At 38.4% G+C, this 19,852-nt stretch overlaps 3 protein-coding genes across 3 annotated transcripts; 2 read left to right on the plus strand and 1 right to left on the minus strand.

The window, feature by feature from the left end:
- Nucleotides 1-5,913: 5,913 nt before the first annotated feature.
- Nucleotides 5,914-12,230, plus strand: LOC113771904 (glutamate receptor 2.7-like). Its single transcript, XM_027316452.1, has 9 exons — nt 5,914-6,133; nt 6,327-7,067; nt 7,113-7,471; nt 7,519-7,569; nt 7,868-8,180; nt 8,269-8,666; nt 8,981-9,274; nt 11,894-11,951; nt 12,157-12,230. Exons 1-9 carry the CDS (start codon nt 5,914-5,916, stop codon nt 12,228-12,230), a joined length of 2,508 nt encoding a protein of 835 aa, XP_027172253.1.
- A 281-nt stretch (nt 12,231-12,511) lies between these two features.
- On the plus strand, nt 12,512-15,844 carry LOC113771905 (glutamate receptor 2.7-like). The gene is made up of 5 exons (XM_027316453.1): nt 12,512-12,803; nt 12,944-14,193; nt 14,459-14,768; nt 14,851-15,248; nt 15,412-15,844. The coding sequence occupies exons 1-5, from the start codon at nt 12,512-12,514 to the stop codon at nt 15,793-15,795; spliced, it is 2,634 nt and encodes an 877-aa protein (XP_027172254.1). The 3' UTR covers nt 15,796-15,844.
- A 647-nt stretch (nt 15,845-16,491) lies between these two features.
- LOC113770972 (basic leucine zipper 61-like) lies at nt 16,492-19,107 on the minus strand. Its single transcript, XM_027315605.1, has 4 exons — nt 18,379-19,107; nt 18,116-18,206; nt 17,863-17,989; nt 16,492-17,359 (listed from the first exon to the last, which is right to left on the minus strand). The coding sequence occupies exons 1-4, from the start codon at nt 18,936-18,938 to the stop codon at nt 17,202-17,204; spliced, it is 936 nt and encodes a 311-aa protein (XP_027171406.1). The 5' UTR covers nt 18,939-19,107; the 3' UTR covers nt 16,492-17,201.
- Between the last annotated feature and the right edge of the window lie 745 nt (nt 19,108-19,852).

A 19,852-nucleotide genomic window follows, 5' to 3' on the forward strand; every position in this document is an offset into this window, starting at 1 on the left:
AAAAGTATGCTAAATAAAAATAATTAAAAAAATAGCAAAAGAAACGGCCAAGTCAATCCGTCGCGGTGTGACTCGGATGATTTCTCGTCTTGACTCGGAATAACTCGGTGTGACTCGGCCGAGTCAATCCGTCGTGGTGACGACTCGGCCGATTTTTCGGCGAGTCAAGTATTTCGGTATCGTTTCGTCACGATATCGTATCGGTAGGAGCCGAGACGGTGATGACTCGGCCGAATCGTCTCGGTCTCGGCCGAGACTTCGAACCATGCTTGGTGGTGGTGGTGGTAGCGGAAATGGCATGGGTGGTATTGGAAGCATTTGTACCATTGGAAATCCTAGTTGGCATGCTTTTCGTGATGGCGAATGCTCAGGACTTTATCCACAAAGCCACCCATGGCTGGCCGAAGCACATCGATAACGACGTTTGGGATGTGGCCGTGGAAAGACGGGACAAGAAGCTCATGGAAATGCTATCCTCTTCTTCTACTCCTGATTAACAATCTAACTCAGGAAGCACTATGGCCTATCGGTGAATTTTTGGATCTCTTCATGTTTTGCAAGCATTGAAGTTGTAAGCAGACAAGTTGAATTGTTGTCTTCCTTCTGCAGCTCACTTTAAACTTTTGAACAAAAAAAAAAAAAGGAACAAGCTATTGATGTTGATTGTCTGGATTTGGTGGATGATAAAATAACTATAGATGTTTGAGTAATAATAATAATAATAAATCCAGCTCCTGCTACTTCAACTAGTATTACTTAAAACCTGTAGATGAAATCATTAGCGGAGAGAGAGAAAATTATGTGCTTTTAATTCTTTTCTTGATACTTCAAATGTGGTTGGACAATAATATCAATTGCTTCTGGCTTGACTCACATATAAAATGATCGGAAGCGCTTAAATTATGTATTTTTTATTATTTAAGGGCTCATCCAAGATAAAAATTAGATCGGAGGCCAGAAATTGACAACGGTGATAGTTTGAAGACTCCCCAAATTTTTTACTCTTGGGAATATATATATGAAGGATAAGATTCCCACTGGGTGACCTTTTAGCTTTTAGTCCGGGCTCTCAGACCTCATAAAGCTCAGATATTAGATGGGTTTAGTTTAGGCCTTTAGATTCGTAAGCCTTTTGTGGTAAAAATTGGGCCTAAACTTGTAATTTTTAGTGTCCAAGTCCAAGCTTTGTCAAGGCCAGAGCCTTACCCATTCGAAAGCCTAATCAGGAATCAGGACTGCCTCCCGTGTCAAGCAACAATTAGAAGACTTCGATTTTCCTGATCAGGGTGATATTGGAATGTTTTAATATGGGCTGACAATCAAGTATCCACCAGTTGTGTAAACCCGTAGACTGCAGAAATCTTAAGATCAAAGTTTTGAATTCGAAATCTCTTATTTATATTAAAATTTTTTTTAAAATTAATTGATATTTGATGGATAAAACTCTATTTATCCCCTCTAAGTTATCTATTGAAATATTGATCAATTGGATTTTTTTTAAACTTGTTTTAAAGAAAAAAATTCTAAATTTGTTTTAATCACCTTGTTTATATCGCAAATATATACTTTTCCCACAAAGTGCTGCCCTATAAAAAAAGATTCATCTTTCTTTACCCTATAAAATAGATTAATCATCTTGATTAATGTTTCTTATTTTGATAATGTACACAACTATTAAAATAAAGAGGATTAATTTTTCTTACGCCCATAGCGCATACAAGAGTAATCTAGGATATATCACACATGACACGTGTTAAATTTGAATATTAACTTTAAGTTTTACATATGTGATATGTACTCAAATTCGCGTATGTTAAACTTTAAATTTTATACGTATGGCATGCATCCAAATTCAACTCTAAATTTTAAGCATACGTATGCATTCAAGTCCATGTGTACACTTAAAAATATATGAACGATGCTTTGAGGTGTGAATGGTCAAATTTTATTAGCCCATATGGAACGACAGCACTTTAGAAATTGATGGGAAGATGTCGAAGCACTGAATTGTGTAAAATAGCGAGATTGAGATTGTCATTGTCGAGACGAAAAGTTCATTTGGGCCACCAAAAGAATGCGCGGTTAAAGAACATGTGCTGCCAAATTTTCCTGCGTGGCAGAAGAATAAAGAATAGTGATGGCAATTAGTTAGGAAGTTGTGTATAAACATGTCAAGCAAGCAACTGCATGCAATCAAGACAGACTTTGGCTAGTAAACAAGTTGAACTTGGATTCAAGTGCTGAGGACATTGATAGATTACGGACGTTGATTCAAGTGTCAAAGTTGAAGCATCTGAATGTAACAGTTTTTCTTGGAAACTCAGTGCAGGAAAGTCTTGATCCAACAAAGACTGTTGGTATATTATATATGGCATTAATGACAAGAATCTATAATATAAAACTTACGTAGCAAAGTCTACCTAACGCCAGAATGAATTGTGTATTTGTACCTCTGATCTGAACTAGCTATATCACAAAAATGTGCCATTAAAAATTCATAGCTAAGCTTTCAAAAACAAACATACTCACGTACATGAGTGCGTAGATTGGTTTGCTGACAATCTTGCTGATGCAGGAGTGCTGCATTATGCCTGCAGCACTGGATTTTTTGTGGAAATTTCTGGAGATCAGGAGAAGTTTCATTGATTTGGGATTGCTATGAAATTCCACGTTATTGGCCCTTGTTTCACTTATCAATGCCACTCACTTTGATTGTGGCTTGATAGTTTAGGAATCCTGCATCAAAAGCACTGAAACTGTACAAATATGTATATAACTCATCACACCTTCATCTACGAACTGCTCTCCAGCTTGAACTTTAATCAGTCGTTTTAAGTAATGTATTTCCTCAAAAGATTTTCTTCACCAAAGTTACTAAATTCATTTGCGCCACAAAATTGTATCTGTATGCATATTAATCTCTTAGCATCCAAATAACTTCAAATATGTTCTCCTTGCGCCTCTTCTCGATGAGGTAAATATTCTATCCTGGACTGCCTCTTATTCTGGCATATCTACCTACTGGCACTGACACTAATCCTAGTTTCTTACAACTCTCGAAAATCAACTATTAATCCATTCAATACCATGAATATATTTAGTTATCTACACATGGCGTGTGCTCTTACTTTTCATGAGTTTAATGGAGTAGTTTAATAAGTGGAGATGGCACCTGATAGGTACAGTTTTGAAAGTTCAAAGGACTAAGTACGAGGACAAAATTTTAGTGCAATTTAATAACAAGACTTAAATCTACAGTAGAATTTCCAGGAAATTTTCTTCCCTCCATTCATTCAAAGTTGAAAAAGCAATCATTGTCTGTGCTCTATAAGTATGTAGGAGGAAGTGGCGGCTTTAGTTGGAACTTAGAACCAGCCACCCAATGGAAATATCTCCTTATCTCCTACTGTTCCTTTCCGCCTTGGCCTTTTCTGTGACGGCTCCACCTTCACCTAAGGCGAATCAAAGGGTTCGGTGGATCGCCTGCCCAACTCTCGCCGGGACTCAGTCGTTCACTACAGTCCTCAATTAAAATCGGAATAAATCACAAGAATAAATAGGGCAGCGATCCAAATTTAAAGCGGAACTTATATACATTGCCATCCCAAAAAGGAGTATAAAGATCGAATATACAAAGGTTCTTAATCCTTCATACGTCCAACCCATGCCAAACACTAGGGCGAGAACCATTACAAAGAATAACAAAAGAACTAGACTAGGCTAGTCTATGCTCTCATCCTGCTCGCCGTCCCCTGTTAAGGAAAACACAACTAAATGGGTGAGCTAAAAACTCAGTGAGGTTCCGAACACATAGTCAGACAGTCAATTCAATACGTTAAACATGGAGTATCAATAATTCAAGAAATTTTACAATGGAAAGCGATAGTAACACATTCATTAAAAGGATACGAGCTCACATGGAGTTATTCGTTCGTTCGTTCCCCTGACATTTTCCCTTATTCCTTCAATTATTTGAAAATTTCCTTTTTGAGAAGTAAAACCCTCGTGCCTTCGTTCGTTCATTCATCCCCTTCCGGACATTGACCGGACTCCACCCATCCGGACGTTGGCCGGACTCCACCCATCCGGACGTGGCCGGACTACAAGGTAATACTCGAGTATACCAAATTCACCCAGGGTCACCATATCGCCCGACCGAGTCCGCTTCTGACTCGAATCGATCGGTAACGAAGGGCAGGGCCCAATTCAGCCAAAAGGCTTACATTATGCGCAACTAATGTTTAATCATTTAATCAAAAAAGTTTCACATTTATTTAGGTCGAGTGCGATAAAGTACACACTCGCCTAGAAAACTCGTTTTAACAATCATTGAAAGCACTTAACACATTATCAATCCATAATAACAAGCCAATAAGTCAAGGAAATATAACAAACAAGGAATACTCACCTATGTACGCAAAACAACGAGTAAAATATCCTTCCGGATATTATTTTCAGTCACCGAGAAAACCTAAATTAAACGAGAAAGAATATTACAGATCATCTAGCACAACAATTAGGTGCAATCAAAGAAACTCGACAATTATTGAGTAGAACGTACAAAAAGACTTTAAAGTGAAACAAGGACATTTGGACCCGTGGACAAAAATAACTAGGGTTTCATAGACCAAACGTAAGTATACCCGTTCAAATAGAAACTTAGTCCTCGAGCAAAAATTTGGGCAGCATGCCCTTTGTATTTTCCTATTTTCCAGCCATTTATGGCTTCATTCTTTTACTCAATCAAACCCAAGGTTATCCATAACACAATTTCATTTCAATAGGCATTCCATAGGCTCAAAACAATACAAGAACAAAAATTAAGCTAATATCGAGTGTGAAAATGAAGTTTACAAAAGACAGTTTTGACGGGTTCTTGCGGAATGGGCACATCCGAGGCTACGCTTATCGAATTGAGGTGAAACTTATACCCTTTAGAAGCTAAGACACAGGGCTCCAATGTTCGTGAAGATCACTTAGTTCAATTTCCAGTGTAACCTAATCAAATTCCCAATTCACATAACCTAATTCCAACTAATCGGCTATTTAACCGTACTACATTCCAATGGCCATATCTCAGTCTACCAAGGTCCGTTTAAGGTGTTCTTGGTGGCGTTGAAAAGCTAAGACAGATTACTAAAACTTTCATATTTTGGAAAATGGCTAAATCCGAACGGATTATAGTGAATAAACACAGCCAAATAGACTGAACTGTCTACGCGGAACACTGGAATTTAATCTAGAGCAGCGAGGGTATTTTGGTCTTTTCATAGGCTACATTGCTCTGATTGAGCTGAAATTTTGTTGGAACCTATAAAATACCATTCTCTACAACTTTCATGTTTTATGCCAAACCTAATTCGGCCTCTAACATGGTGCAATAAAACCGGATAAAATAGAGCTGAAATTTTTCTCTCTTTCCCTTGCATTTTTGGCCACAAATTTCGGTCAAAGGCAGCTGGAAATGAGGGGATATTTTGCTCAAATATCAATGAGCTCATGTGGTAAGAAAGTGGTGATCCAGTGGTGCGTTCAATCGGTAGTGCGCGGTACACGTCGGTTCGCACCGTTTTTCCTTAAATCACGTACTAGGGTTTTTTCTTCCCAATCACTAACTTTTTATCATTGCTCCTAATCACATATTATTTCTCACCTAAAAGTCACTCTTAATCACCAAATTTGAATCCTTGCTCCGTACCGAAAAATCATCCTTCGAAAAATTGCGAAAACCCTAACTTGCTCCAACTGAAAACGAAAAGTGAAACCCTACTTTCTAGGTTCATTTACACTTATTGGGGAATGATTGGGTAGCAGGGCTATAATAAATGAATAATTTCTAAATAAAAAGGCATTTTTGAGAAAAATATAAGAAATTTGCGAGTCCTCACATTTTCAAATCTTGAACAAGTTTCAATGGCCAGCGGAAGTATGCATGAGGAGAAAACAAAAAATATTCAGGCTGTCAAAGCCAAAGGCATAATAGGTGCAATTGTTGATCACAGTATCCGCATAGGTAAAGAAGAGATAGTAGCAATGGACATGGCTGTTGAAGATGTCTACAACCAGACAAAACAAAAGGTGACTCTTCTAGTAAAGAACTCTCGAGGGAAAGCTGTCCAGGCGACTCTTTCTGGTATAAATGCATTTTCTTTTCCTTGGATACTGTTGAAGTGTTTGTCGTGAACATTGAATGATTGCTTGAGCTAAAGCATCTTATAATACGATTAAAGTAACCGGAATATATATAAACTACAACGATGAGAAAAGAACAACTCCATGCAATTAATTAAGTACGATACTAATGTCTTGTTTCCATCGTATTGTAGCTAGGGATCTTATCAAGAAGAAGGCCCAAGTCATTTTGGGATCAAGATCATGGGAGGAAACATCCTCAGTTGCTGAGCTTGGGAATCAATATGGCATCCCTACTCTTTCTTTTGCTGATCCATGCCCTTCATGGGCCACCGAACGTTGGCCATTCTTTATTCAAGCTTCTCCCAGCAAAAATTTGCAAATGAAAGCGGTGGCTGCTATGGTCCAGTCCTGGGGATGGCGCCGGGTTAATGTCATATATGAGGATACAGATTCTGCTGTAAATGGAATAACACCTCATCTGTATGACGCCTTGCAGGAAGTTGGAGCTCAAATTAGTCCTCTTACAGCCCTTCCATCTTTTCCGAATGCTTCAATGTTGTGCGGGGAGCTTGCGAAGCTTAAGGCAGAACAATGTAGAGTCTTTGTAGTTCATGCTTCTTTGGCCTTAGCAGAACGCATATTTCAAATGGCCAAGGGGATGAAGATGATGGAACAAGGTTATGTGTGGATCACCACAGACAGTGTAACAAGCCTTGTCCATTCGATGGACTTCTCCATGATGTCATCGATGCAAGGTGTACTTGGAGTAGAGAGATATTATCATGATAAAGGGCGGAAGTATCAGGATTTCTATGGAAGATTTCAATATGAATTTGGCTTGAAGTACCCCGAAGAAAAGAACCACGAGCCTGGAATTTCTGCACTAGAAGCCTACGATGCCATCTGGTCCTTGGCTTTAGCAATGAAAGAAGGCAAAATCAATCACTAACATCTTCTTGACAAGCTTTCCAGCACAGATTTCAGTGGATTAAGTGGTAAAATTCAGTTTTCTGAGCAAAGATTAGCTCCATCTGTGAATACATTTCGAATAATCAACGTTGTTGGAAGGAGTTATTTAGAGCTTGGAATCTGGTCAGATGGAATAGGATTTTCCGTGGAAGTTGGTGAGAATGCCAAAAACAATGTCTCGATGGAAATTTTCGGAAAGTTGTTTTGGCCTGGAGGATCTCTGAATGCTCCAAGAGGATGGGACATCGCAACTGTCGCCAATGCATTGAGAATTGGCGTGCCTAATGCATCCCTGATCAAGCGCTTCGTTGATGTGGAATATGATCTATTGACAAAGAGTTATGCTGTGTCTGGATTTTCTATTGATGTATTTAAAGAAACTGCAAGTTATTTGCCATATTTTCTACCATACAGTTTCCATTTGACGGCACCTACGATGCTCTAGTGGAGCAAGTTCGATTAAAGGTCAGTCTATTTTTTTTTTTTTAAACTTCGTTCAATGTTTTGTTTTTTGACCAATTTATCTTAAATTGGACTACTACATTTCATAGTCTCCTAGAGCAAATTGCAGAGGCAACATTGAAGGACCTGTTAATGATTCGGATCCATAACTAATCTTCAGCTCTTTATAGGCACAGGCAGTCAGCCTATTACATTGGTTCTTCGTGAATAGGAAGACCAGACATCATAAATGAACTAATAGTTATTTAATGTTCATATAATTGATCTTTGGATCCAATTGAACATGACATGCTTCATGCAGAACTTTGATGCAGCAGTTGGCGACGACATACCAATAATATCCAAGCGATGTGTAGATGCAGATTTCACGCATCCTCACACTGAATCAGGGCTTGTGTTGATAGTCGCCATTCAATCACAATCTAACAGGAGTTGGCTGTTCCTGAAGCCGTTCACAAAAGCAATGTGGTTCCTTATAGCATCCATAAATGTTTACAATGGTTTTGTCATATGGATGATTGAGCGAAATTACTGCTCAGAATTGAAAGGATCACCTTTGAATCAGATTGGAACTCTACTCTGGTTGGCCTTTGCTACATTATTTTCACCACAAGGTAAACATTCAAAATCTAATTTAGCTAATTGAAAGAAAAGAGAGAACATAAGAAAATGTTAATACATATCTTTTTGCTTTGAGGACAGGTGAAAAATTGCATAGCAACCTGTCAAGGGCAGCAACATTGGTGCGGTTGTTTGTCGCACTAATCATATCACAGAGCTATACAGCAAGTCTTACAAGCATGCACACTGTGCCCAGGCTTGAACCAAAGGTTGCAAACATTGGCACACTGAGAAATAGCAATGCAGTGATTGGGTACTCGAGAAAAACTTTTGTTAAAGATTACTTGTTGAATGTCTTACACTTCAATCCAAACAACATCAAGAATTTTTCATCATTCGAAGAATGTGCCGATTGTCTCAAGAATGGTAGAATTGCTGGAGCATTTCTTGAGGTTCCTACTTCTAAAGTTTTCCTTGCCAAATACTGCAAGAGCTTTATGACAACAGGCCCAACATACAAATTTGGAGGTTATGGATATGTAATTCTCTACCCATTTAGCTTCATTGAAGTATATGTTTGCTATTTTTCCCATTCCTTCTCTGCCTACTACAATTTTTGTTAGCCTAGAAGACTATGATCCATGCCTACTGTACATAATAAAATCTGTAACAATTAATCCTAACAATTCTAGGTGGGTTATGGGCTCAATTATCTGAATGTTGAAACATCAACCTTGAAAACCTGACTAGATCACCTTTATTTTTTTTTTTCAATGAGATGCTCACATGTACATTAGCAAAATTGAGATCTGCATCCAACATTATCGTCATAACGAGATTATTCTTGTCTCAGGCATTCCCAAAAGGATCTCCACTAGTTGCAGATATGGATGAGGCGCTTCTAAAGGTGTTTGAAACCGGTACACTGAAAGATTTGGAGGACAAATTAACAGCGTCTGAGACATGTGTTGAGGACTTTGAATCAGACAGTGAAATTCTTAGCCTAAGCCCCGGCAGCTTCTGTGTACTATTTCTGTTTACTGCAGGCACATCAACAGCAGCCCTGGCAATCTATTTTTTTCATTCCAAATACAAAATGGAAGAATCCACGCCTGCACATAAGCGACTTTGGATGCTAATTCTGATGGTACTGATAAGCTGGAGAAATCAAAAAAGCCAATTTTCAAGAAAAGTTGGCCATGCTGAAGGTTCCAGAGATTCTCCATTGCATCACACTCAAGGAAGCAATCCTCGAAACTTGGTGTGATTAAAACTACTTCCATGTATAGTTTTGTAACATATGCATATGTGTAATGTACAAAATAGATGCTTGCATGATTAGATGCATCACTAGAAGTTTGTACAAAAGTGATGGCATGTGTACCTTGTATTGCTAATGTAGATATTGTCTTCCAATAATGTAGATATTCCATGTCATAAGTACAACACAATTTCACTCCCAAGTGGCAAGTATTAAGTAACTTTAAGGGGAAGAGAGATGACGATATTAGATACTGCCTTCTACAATTATATGAACACAACACATAGTTAATTACTGACCTTTCTAAAACGGGATGAGAGTTGCCGGACTTGACCTACTAACGCCTTCTTAAACCTTTCTCCCCACAATGTCATGACATAAATTGGACTGAATTTCTGGCTCTTAAGTTGTCCCTGTAAAACTTATTTCTTGCGCTTCATTCAAGCAGCTTCCACCTAATTCTTCTGACCTAGTCTCATTCCATACGAAAATCACACGAGATTCATTCAGATATCAAAGGGTTGCACACTTTTCTTATCTTTTCTTATCTTTTTTTTTTAATACCATTTTGCTTTCTTTTGGCAAGTCTATGACTCGGACATAGCCTACATATGGAAAATATTCAGAAGAAGGGCTAATCCCATTCATGGGATTGTGATTATTTCTTCATTTTCTCGTAATGTATATGGGCTTGAGCCCTCAGCCTATGATTTTTGCTTTTCCTGATCAAATCTCATGCCCTACTTCATGCACATTATGAACGCGATCACAAATGTGTGGAGTGCATTAATCTTGTGTCTCCCCCTTCGGTTTTTACTAAGGTACTTGAACAACAGTTATGAGTTGTTGAGTATGGAAAGGAGAGGGGGGGAATGGCCGTATTTATGTTGACTGACTTATTCTTGTAGTTTTAGAAACTCTTGAGGTTGGCCATAAATGGGATATTCGTTGAGGTGATTACTTCTCCGCATAACGCGGACTTTGACCAATTCTTACTGTCGAAAGTCCGAGGTCTCTCAAGAGTTTACTGTGTCCCGACTTTGAAGTTCCTGTCCTCTAAATTTAAAGTTTAACGTTAAATCTAGCGAGAGAAGCAAACAAAAGGGAACAAAACAACAATAATTTTGGTGGTCCAAAGTGTTTGTTGGGGACTGACCCTCCAAGCATCTTAAATTCCTTTTTGCTTTTGTTCAATTATTTAGGTTTACCAAAGTATTCAATTAATAATCTTCTAAAAGCAACAAGAAAGGTGAAATTTGGCCAATCTCTCAGCTCTCTCTCTCTCCCGAGCCATTTGTAAATACTAGATGATGAACTGGGATGAGAAGTTGTGAAACCAGTCTGGAGTGTAGAATGGGGAAGTTTGTCTTTGACAAGACTAATAATCGATCTCATTTCGTCAACTGAACGAATCCTATCCTAGGTTGATAAACATGAGCTTACGAATTTTTGTTTCCGCGGCAAAATAATACTACTATAAAAGATTGACTGTAATGGAGAAAGATGCGTGCATGGTAGTTAGCAGTGAGACTTCATGACTGTAACAAGAAAATTGGGTGCTGGTGGATAGAGATAGTCTTGGCTAAACCAGACAAGATTCTTCATTCTTGAGTCTGCTCAACATTTTCCTCGGCCTTTGATATGTTCAAGTGTTTACTATGTGGAAATATTTATTTTGAAAGCGAAATAATAAAGGAAAGCAAATTGCAGATGCTGCTGTTTTGAAACTAGTTTTTCCAACTATATCATTATTCTAACCTCCTATCCCTCTAGTTTATGATATATTTATCATTCCATCCACAGAGAAAGGGGGGGGGGGGAACTCTAATTCGACTAATACTTAAATATGTAACCTGAAATATTTTAAATTTTTTGCAAGGACAAAAGTTTGGTTTTACGCAGAATTTTTTCCTTAAAAAATTTCAATTGTTCAAGAGAGAAAAAGAGAATTTTTCTTCTGTAAATACTTTCCCGAATTTTTAAAATCTGAAATTATATAAAATAACAACGGAAAGAGATTTAATGTGTCTGACTTTTCAAAGTTGCATGGCCTGACTACAATGAAATCAAATATCTAAGCTTGATTTTTTAACGGTGTGAATGTGATGTTATTTCATGTTATACATTGAAGACAAGCATCAAAACTACTTCTTTTTTTTTTTTAATTTCCCAAAATTTTGGATCATCATATCAATGAGTAGTAGTACTTACCTAACCAACCCTATAAACCCGATTTGGATTTAATTATGCATCTCACTACGAGCTTCCTGCAGGAACACCAATAGTAGGTCAAAGTCACGTCTGGATATGATATATGCCCCTCTACTCTACATCAGTCTTCTTCAAGGAAAGCTACCTGGAATTTTCTCTACATCAGTTCTTTCATTGAGCTTCTGCTTTTTACGAACGTTACATCTCATGTAACTTCCCATGCATTTGTTTATGGTCACTGCTATATATTGACTTGGATCATTGGATTATGCTTATTTTGCTTCATCTTTGCAGTATTGCACACGATCAGTTACTTCTTCTGGAAGCCGAAGCAGTGAATTTTACACGATATGTAACTCACACTGGTCATCTTTGAACTCTTTTCCAAATTAAGGTCTAGTAGTTTAAATAATTGAAAACAGAAAGAAAGAAAAAAAAAACCGATTTCATTTCGTCTGAATTGAATTTTCTCTTCAACGTTTGCTCAAATACAGGTCATGATCTTTGAATATATATTATATTCTCCTGTAAACACAAATTATATTCTGTTCTCTTAGGTAATTTTTGTCTTAGATTGTCTCTTAACGTCGCAGCGCCTCCTATTCTTCGTGTTGCTTGCTTAATTCGATGACAATTTTGGCAATCAAAATAATGTAGTAGTATTCACTAATTCAACTTGTACACTAGATATTACCAAGGTATATATTTTTAGATTTTCAAATGTTCTTCCCAGTCTTCGGGAGAAAGTAGGGATGTTGAGGTGAGTATTTACCTCTCCAATTTGATGGGAATTTCCGCGAAACTGGCATCCTTTGAACAATCAACAAACGAATCATTCTCCAATACCTGTGGATAAATATAGGAGATGTTAAGTGTGGACTGTAGAGTCTGAGGTAAAACCAGCTCTATTCAATGGCTCCCACGTATGCCGATCTTCTTCTACTCCTCCTTTCCGCCTTGGCCATTAGCAATCTTGATCAAATTTGCATGGCCAATGGAGGTATGCATAATTCGAAAACAGAAAATGTCGAGGCTGTCAAAGGCATAGACGTCGGTGCCATTGTGGACTTGAGTGCTCGAATAGGTAAAGAAGAAGCAGTAGCAATGCAGATGGCTGCTGAAGATGTACGCAACCAGACAAGACAACGTTTAACTCTGCTACTGAAAAATTCTCAAGGAGAAGCTGTACAGGCAGTTCTCGCCGGTAATACTTTGGATTATCTTGAATTTTTTTTTTTTTGTACTTATTGATTGGTTCAGCTCAGACAAAAAGTAAACAAATTGCAAAACGAACAGCTATCTAATAATTAAATAGAGTTTTGATTAACAATCTTAAGTTTGCAGCTCGACATCTTATCAAGAAGAAGCAAGCCCTAGCTATCTTGGGACCAGGGTCAGGGGAAGAAACATTCTCAGTTGCCGAGGTTGGCACTCAATTTGATGTTCCCATTCTATCTTTAGCTGACTCGTGTCCTTCATGGGGGACAAAACGTTGGCCATTCCTAGTTCAAGCCTCTCCCAGCAAAAATTTACAAATGAAAGCAGTTGCTGCCATTGTCCAATCTTGGGGATGGCGCCGGGTTAATGTCATATATGAGGACATAGATTCTTCTGCAGATGGAATTACACCTCATCTCTATGATGCCTTGAAAGAAGTTGGAGCTCAAATCAGCCACTTGACTGCCCTTCCATCTCTTGCTAATGCTTCAACACTGTCTGAAGAGCTCCATATGCTCAAAAGAGACCAGTGTAGAGTCTTTGTAGTTCATGTCACTTTGGCCCTTGGGGTACGCTTATTTAACATGGTCAAGGAGAAGAAGATGATGGAACGAGGCTATGTATGGATCACTACAGACAGTCTAACAAGCCTTGTCCATTCCATGGATGCCTCTACGATTTCATCAATGCAAGGTGTACTTGGAATAAAAAGCTACTATGATGACAAAGGGCAGAAGTATCAGGATTTCTACCAAAGGTTTCAATACAAATTTGGCTTGAAGCACCCTGAAGAGAAGAACCATGAGCCTGGCAATTCTGCACTGGAAGCCTATGATGCCATCTGGACAGTGGCTTTAGCACTGCAGGAAGGCAACATCAATCACCAACTTCTTCTTGACAAAATTTCAACGGCAGATTTCCCTGGAGTAAGTGGAAAAATTCACTTTTCTGAGCAAAGATTAGCTCCGGCAAATGTATTTCAAATTACTAATGTTATAGGAAGGAGTTATCGAGAAGTTGGATTCTGGTCATACGGCAAAGGATTTTCTATGTCTGTTGATGAGACAGCCCAATGGAATGTCTCTATGGAAGTTTTGGGACAGTTATTTTGGCCTGGAGGACCTCCAGATACTCCTAAAGGATGGGACATCCCAACAGTCTCCTCCACTCATTTAAGAATTGGCGTGCCCAGTGCACCCCTTGTCAAGTATTTTGTGAAAGTGGAAATTGATCCTATTACGAAGGGTTACTCTTTCTCAGGTTTTTCAATTGATGTATTCAGAGAATCTGTCAAGAATTTGCCGTATTTTCTAGGCTGTGATTTCATTCCTTTTGAGGGCACCTATGATGCTCTGGTGGAGCAAGTTCGACTAAAGGTAAGAATTTTTTGTTCTTTGTAATTGAGAACGAACTTTTTTAACGTTATCCCAAATGGAACTGTATTAAATTTCAAAGTGTCACTGAGGAAATTGCAGAGTCAGAATGTCAGGAGCTGTACGGAACTGGATACTTGAATTACTCAGAATTCTGTACAAAAATTCATTAACATTAGACTCATTAAAAATGAACTGCTCCTATCTCCAATAAGGTTCTCTTTTATTGGTGGCAGAATCTAACAGTAATTTCAACACTTGCATGCAGAACTTTGATGCAGCAGTCGGTGACATAGCAATTGTATCTGAGCGATATGTAAATGCAGACTTCACTCAACCTCACACTGAATCAGGCCTAGTGTTGATAGTCCCTACTCAATCACAATCTAAGAAAGGTTGGCTGTTCCTGGAGCCGTTCACAAGTGCAATGTGGCTGCTTACAGCATTAGTACATATCTATAATGGTTTTGTCATATGGATGATAGAACGAAATTACTGCCCAGAACTCAAAGGATCCCCTCTGAATCAGATGGGAACACTGCTCTGGTTGGCCTTTGCGACACTATTCTCGTTACACGGTAACTTTCTTGAAATCAATTGATTGCAACAAGAAACACATAACAATTTCATGATAGTAATAAATTTTCACCTCAAGCACAGGTGATAGGCTGCATAGCAACTTGTCACGGATGGCAACAGTGGTGTGGTTGTTTGTTGCAGTTATCATATCACAAAGCTACACGGCAAGTCTAACCAGCATGCTAACTCTCCCTAGGCTTGAACCTAAGGTGGCAAACATTGAGACACTAAGAAATAGCAATGCAGTAATTGGGCACTCCTCGAAAGCTTTTGTCAGAACTTATCTATTGAATGTCTTACACTTCAATCCAAACAACATCAAGAATTTTTCATCATTCGAAGAATGTGCTGAAGATCTTAAGAATGGTAGAATTGCTGGAGCATTTCTTGAGGTTCCTACTTCTAAAGTTTTCCTTGCCAAATACTGCAAGAGCTTTATGACAGCAGGTCCAACATACAAAGCTGGAGGTTATGGATTTGTAATGCTCTTTTCCTATCTGTCTATTTAGGTTACATGGCATACTAAAGGGCAGAACATACTTTCAAAATCTTGACAATTAGCATCTTATATAAGATACTCTATAATCTGTACAGTTAATTCAAATAATTTGAGGGCAATGTTTGTGGACATGTTTGTCTCAGGCATTTTCTAAAGGATCTCCACTGATTGCGGACATGGATGAAGCGTTGCTGAAGGTGTTTGAAAGCGGGAGGCTAAAAGAATTGGAGGACAATATGACAGCTCTTGAGAAATGTGTGGAGATTGAATCAGAGAGTGAAACTCTAAGGCTAAGCCCCAGCAGCTTCTACATACTATTCATGTTTACAGGAGGAACATCAACAGCAGCCCTGGCAATATACTTTGTTCATTCCAAATTTAAGGTGGACAACACTGCTATGCGTGAACATAAACGAATCTGGCTGCTAATTCTGTTGGTGCTGAAACACTGGAGGAATAAAAAAGCCCAATTTCCAAGAAATGTTAGCCTTGCTGAAACCCCCGTAGATGCTTCAAGTCATGTTTAGGGATGAGAACAGGGCAAATTCCTGTGGGGATAGAAATGGGATGGGGATTTTTTCCCTGCCAAAAAATCGGGTGGGGGAGCATATGCTCGCCCCATCCCCATACAATATACACTATACAAAGTTATGAAAGTATTCATGTACAGAGTTTGTGCTGCTAATGTAATTTTAGATTTCCAATCATCATCTCGTTCAATGTTTAAATATCAACGCTGTAATTTGTGGTTTTTTTTTCTCGGAAATTATGATTGTAATTTTCTTTTCAATAAAATGATTAGCACTAAGAACTGATGACAACCTTGTAAAATTATAGGATACTTACGGAGTATTCACAAATTATCCACCATTGCAACTTGTAATGAAACACGACTACAAAGCGACATATCGGGCCCGACAGGAATTGGATTCAGGATTTGTTTGAGAAGGGGAAGGGTTCAGATTGGGCCGTAAAATCATCCTTGATTTCAAAGAGGGCCTAATAGTGGATTTTGAGGGGTGGGCTAAACGGAGTCAAAGAAACATGCGGAGATGATCCGTTACCTGCATAATAAAATAATACCAACAATCTGCGGAGATCCTCAGCACAATGAATTAATGATAACTGTATTAAAAATGAAAAAGACATATACATTATTGTAAATTTCACAAGCAAACAAAAGATTTCTCCATTTTTCCCCCCCTTCTATTTTCATGATACCAGGGTGGAAATAATAACCAGAAGGCATCCAAGATTACAATACCAGAATAAATTTTTTCTTTATAAAAAAAAAATAATCTCCAAAAGCTAAATTTCTAATCCTACTCTGACATTCCCACTTCTTTCTGCAACCCCATAATAGTTTACAACCCTACATATCCATCATCTTTATCCCCAAAAGTTGAAACAAACGAAAAGGGAAACAGGCGGATGATGAACAATTTAAAAGGGTTAAGGATCACAAACGAAGCCAATCAAAGCTTTCATCACTTTTTTTTTTTTTTTCTTGCAATTCAGCAAGCGACCAACTACCCAAATAAATCCATACAAATTTGAGGTAGTGGTGACCATTTCCTAATGTTATACATATATATGTATATAACAAAAAAAAAAAAGAACAAAATCATTTTGTGAAATCATTTTATCACCATGCATGCCATCCTAGCTAAGAGCGCACACATATAAATCTCTAACACAATCACCCAAAAGTAGGGAAAGAAGGGTGGGAAGAAAAGCAAAAAAAAAAAAAAAGTTCCAATCCCCACTCCAGCAAGCTTTGTCTAAGGGTCCACTTGTTAACACTGGAAGGGTAGAACACATCACGTGATTGAGCAGGTTGGCTGATTGAACCATGGCCTCTCATCACTTTGGGTCCTCTACTAAGCTCTATCATCTCCTCCTCTTCTCCAATTCTCCATAATTACAAGAGGAACTATTCTTGGTCCGTACCACCACTCCTGTTAAGGTTTGGTTGTGGTAGCGGTAGCGGGGATGCTTCATCAGCGGCTTTCTTAGACATCATCTGCATGTTCTGCTCATGATATATGTGCCTTAATCTCTCTATCTCTTTCCTCAATGCTTCTTGATGGGCTGTGTAAGTGCACACAGTAGCAAATTACTCTTAATCAACAATAAAAAGTTGACTAAAACGCTCTTACCAAAACCAAGAAAGGTAAAAACTACACTACTAGCAAAATCCTGTTGTATTGTGTCACCTATATATATGCATGTAGCCTAGATCTATCTTAGTGTGTAAAAAATATATGTGATGTCTTCACGTCAAAGTTAAGTCACTTAACTACTACATATATATGATGCATTATTCAATATTTTCCTCATTGGAATTTGAATTGAAAATGTGATTAATTGACTTGTTGTGTCAGTATAATAAGAGTAATATATGTTAATTAATGACGTTAAAAGTGCGAGGGATTTTTAACTTGGGTACATGCAAGTCCATCTGGCTTCTTTACTACAAAGCATAGATGGAACCTTCATCGATTATGAAAACTTTGTTGGGCTCGTAAAATAAGAAACTATCAGCTATCACATAGCAGAAAATGGGCAGTCAAATGGTAAATTTGAGCTCTTACCATCTTTGAAAATTTTATCTTGAGCTAGAGCAGCAATGCGTTGCTTAAGAGCACTATTATCAACATTAAGAATCAATCTCTGATGATCCAAGAATGCAACCCTTGGAGATAATGCCGATACTTCTGTCTGCATAACCCACCAGAAATACACAAGAAGACTCATTAAAGTCGACAAAAGTTAATCAATCAGTATAAGAAGATAAAAGAACTAATTTTGAAGCTTTATTGTAAAGATATATATATATATATATACCTGCAGTGTTGTGACACTCCTTTCAAGCTCTGAAATGTATTGCAGCTTCCTTACTCTTGATCTCTGAGCTGATTGGCGATTAGCAAGAATTCTGATCATTATAAATGCAAACAAAAGCTACTTTAGTTAACAGTAAAAGAAAATCTGAAAATATACAGTCCATGCACGATAAAAATTACACCTTGACGTTGGATATAGATGTATATACATAATTGTGAGATGACGTTTTGGTAGTTTTAAGACGAGGGCCGTCAAGAATTTACCTTTTTATTCTCTTCGGATCGACAATAGCATCTGCGGAAGGATTGGCTGGGGATTCCGTTTGTGTTTCTGTTTCCCGTTTGGTTGAGATGTCCACTTCACCTGGCTCATTTTTTGGCTGCAAATTTTGGTTTTCTTGAGCTGCTGCATTCTTCTCATCATTTTCGCTGTTTTGATCAGATGGGGTGGACGGATTAGTGCTGGCTGGATCGGATGATGACAAAGGCGGAAGCTCCTTGGTGGCAATATCGTCCGAGAACATGTTCCTGAGTTGCTCATCATCCAATCCATCAAAATTATGACCGTTGCATGTAACACTGATGTTTGTTGGATTATCAGCGTTTCTGCATTCTTCGACGAATGGAGCCTCCACGAAGGCAACGGAATCGCTCACGGACCTCCGGTGAGAGCTCCTCCGAGCGGACGAGAAGTCTAGGAATTCATCAACCCAAGAATTCTGCTGGGCAGTTGTTGGAGGAGGAGGCAATGGCATCATCTGGAAAGGGAAGGAAGGATACCAATTTTGTGTCATGGATGGAACTTTTGGCGGAAGCTGCGCCATGCATTAATGTGTAAAATTTGGCCAAACAAAAAAGAAAGAAAAGAATCGAATTACTACAATTAGGGACTGATTTGATGACACAAGATCTTGGGTAGAAATTCACGGATTGAGTCCTGAGAAAATTTAGGAAGGGGTGGTGAACGGTATATATATGGGTTGGGAATTGGGATTGGATTTGGAACGAAGGGGGAGGTCAAAAAGTGGTGCAATAATAGGACATTTTGCAATGGTTCTGGTTTTTTGTAGGTAACGTTGGTTAACTGTTGGTGGTGGTACTAATTTGAAGGCCCAGAGATTTTGGAGGGGTTGGGGAAGGAGGGGGAGGGGATGGGTAGGGAAGGTTGAGACCGGGGAAAGCACATGGGATGGTGGGATTGGGACAGCTAGCTACAGCTATTTGGGAGGGATTTCACACGAAAGTCGCAGTGGTAAGTTTAATAACTGGAGGAGGAATCAGCCACCACGTGCCAATGTGACCCATGGGCTATGACCCTCAGCTCCATTAAAATTATTACTAGCATGCAAATTCAAGATCACATATGATAGGGGAGAGGATCATTCATATAGGAGTTTTTATTTCTTGGGCGGTTCCAACGCATCATCCCTTAGCCTCTCAATAATTAGATGATAAATACATGCAATACTACATCATCTTAATCAATGAAGACATCTGTTAGACACAGATCCATTCATAACTGTAATATTAGCCTTTGAATATGTGACGAAGGTATTTTTTTTAACGAGTAAATCTTATATACACCGACAGTGTATACACTTTCATCATTTGGATTATGTGTCATGCATTCAATGGTGAAAGTGTATACACTGTCAGTATATTAGATGATTAATCCTTTTTTTATTAAGTTACTATTCATTGATTAGGAAAGATGACTTTTGAGCTCTAGAAATTCGAT

The sequence above is a fragment of the Coffea eugenioides genome, chromosome 5, assembly GCF_003713205.1.
Source record: "Coffea eugenioides isolate CCC68of chromosome 5, Ceug_1.0, whole genome shotgun sequence".
In the NCBI taxonomy this organism is placed as follows: domain Eukaryota; kingdom Viridiplantae; phylum Streptophyta; class Magnoliopsida; order Gentianales; family Rubiaceae; genus Coffea; species Coffea eugenioides.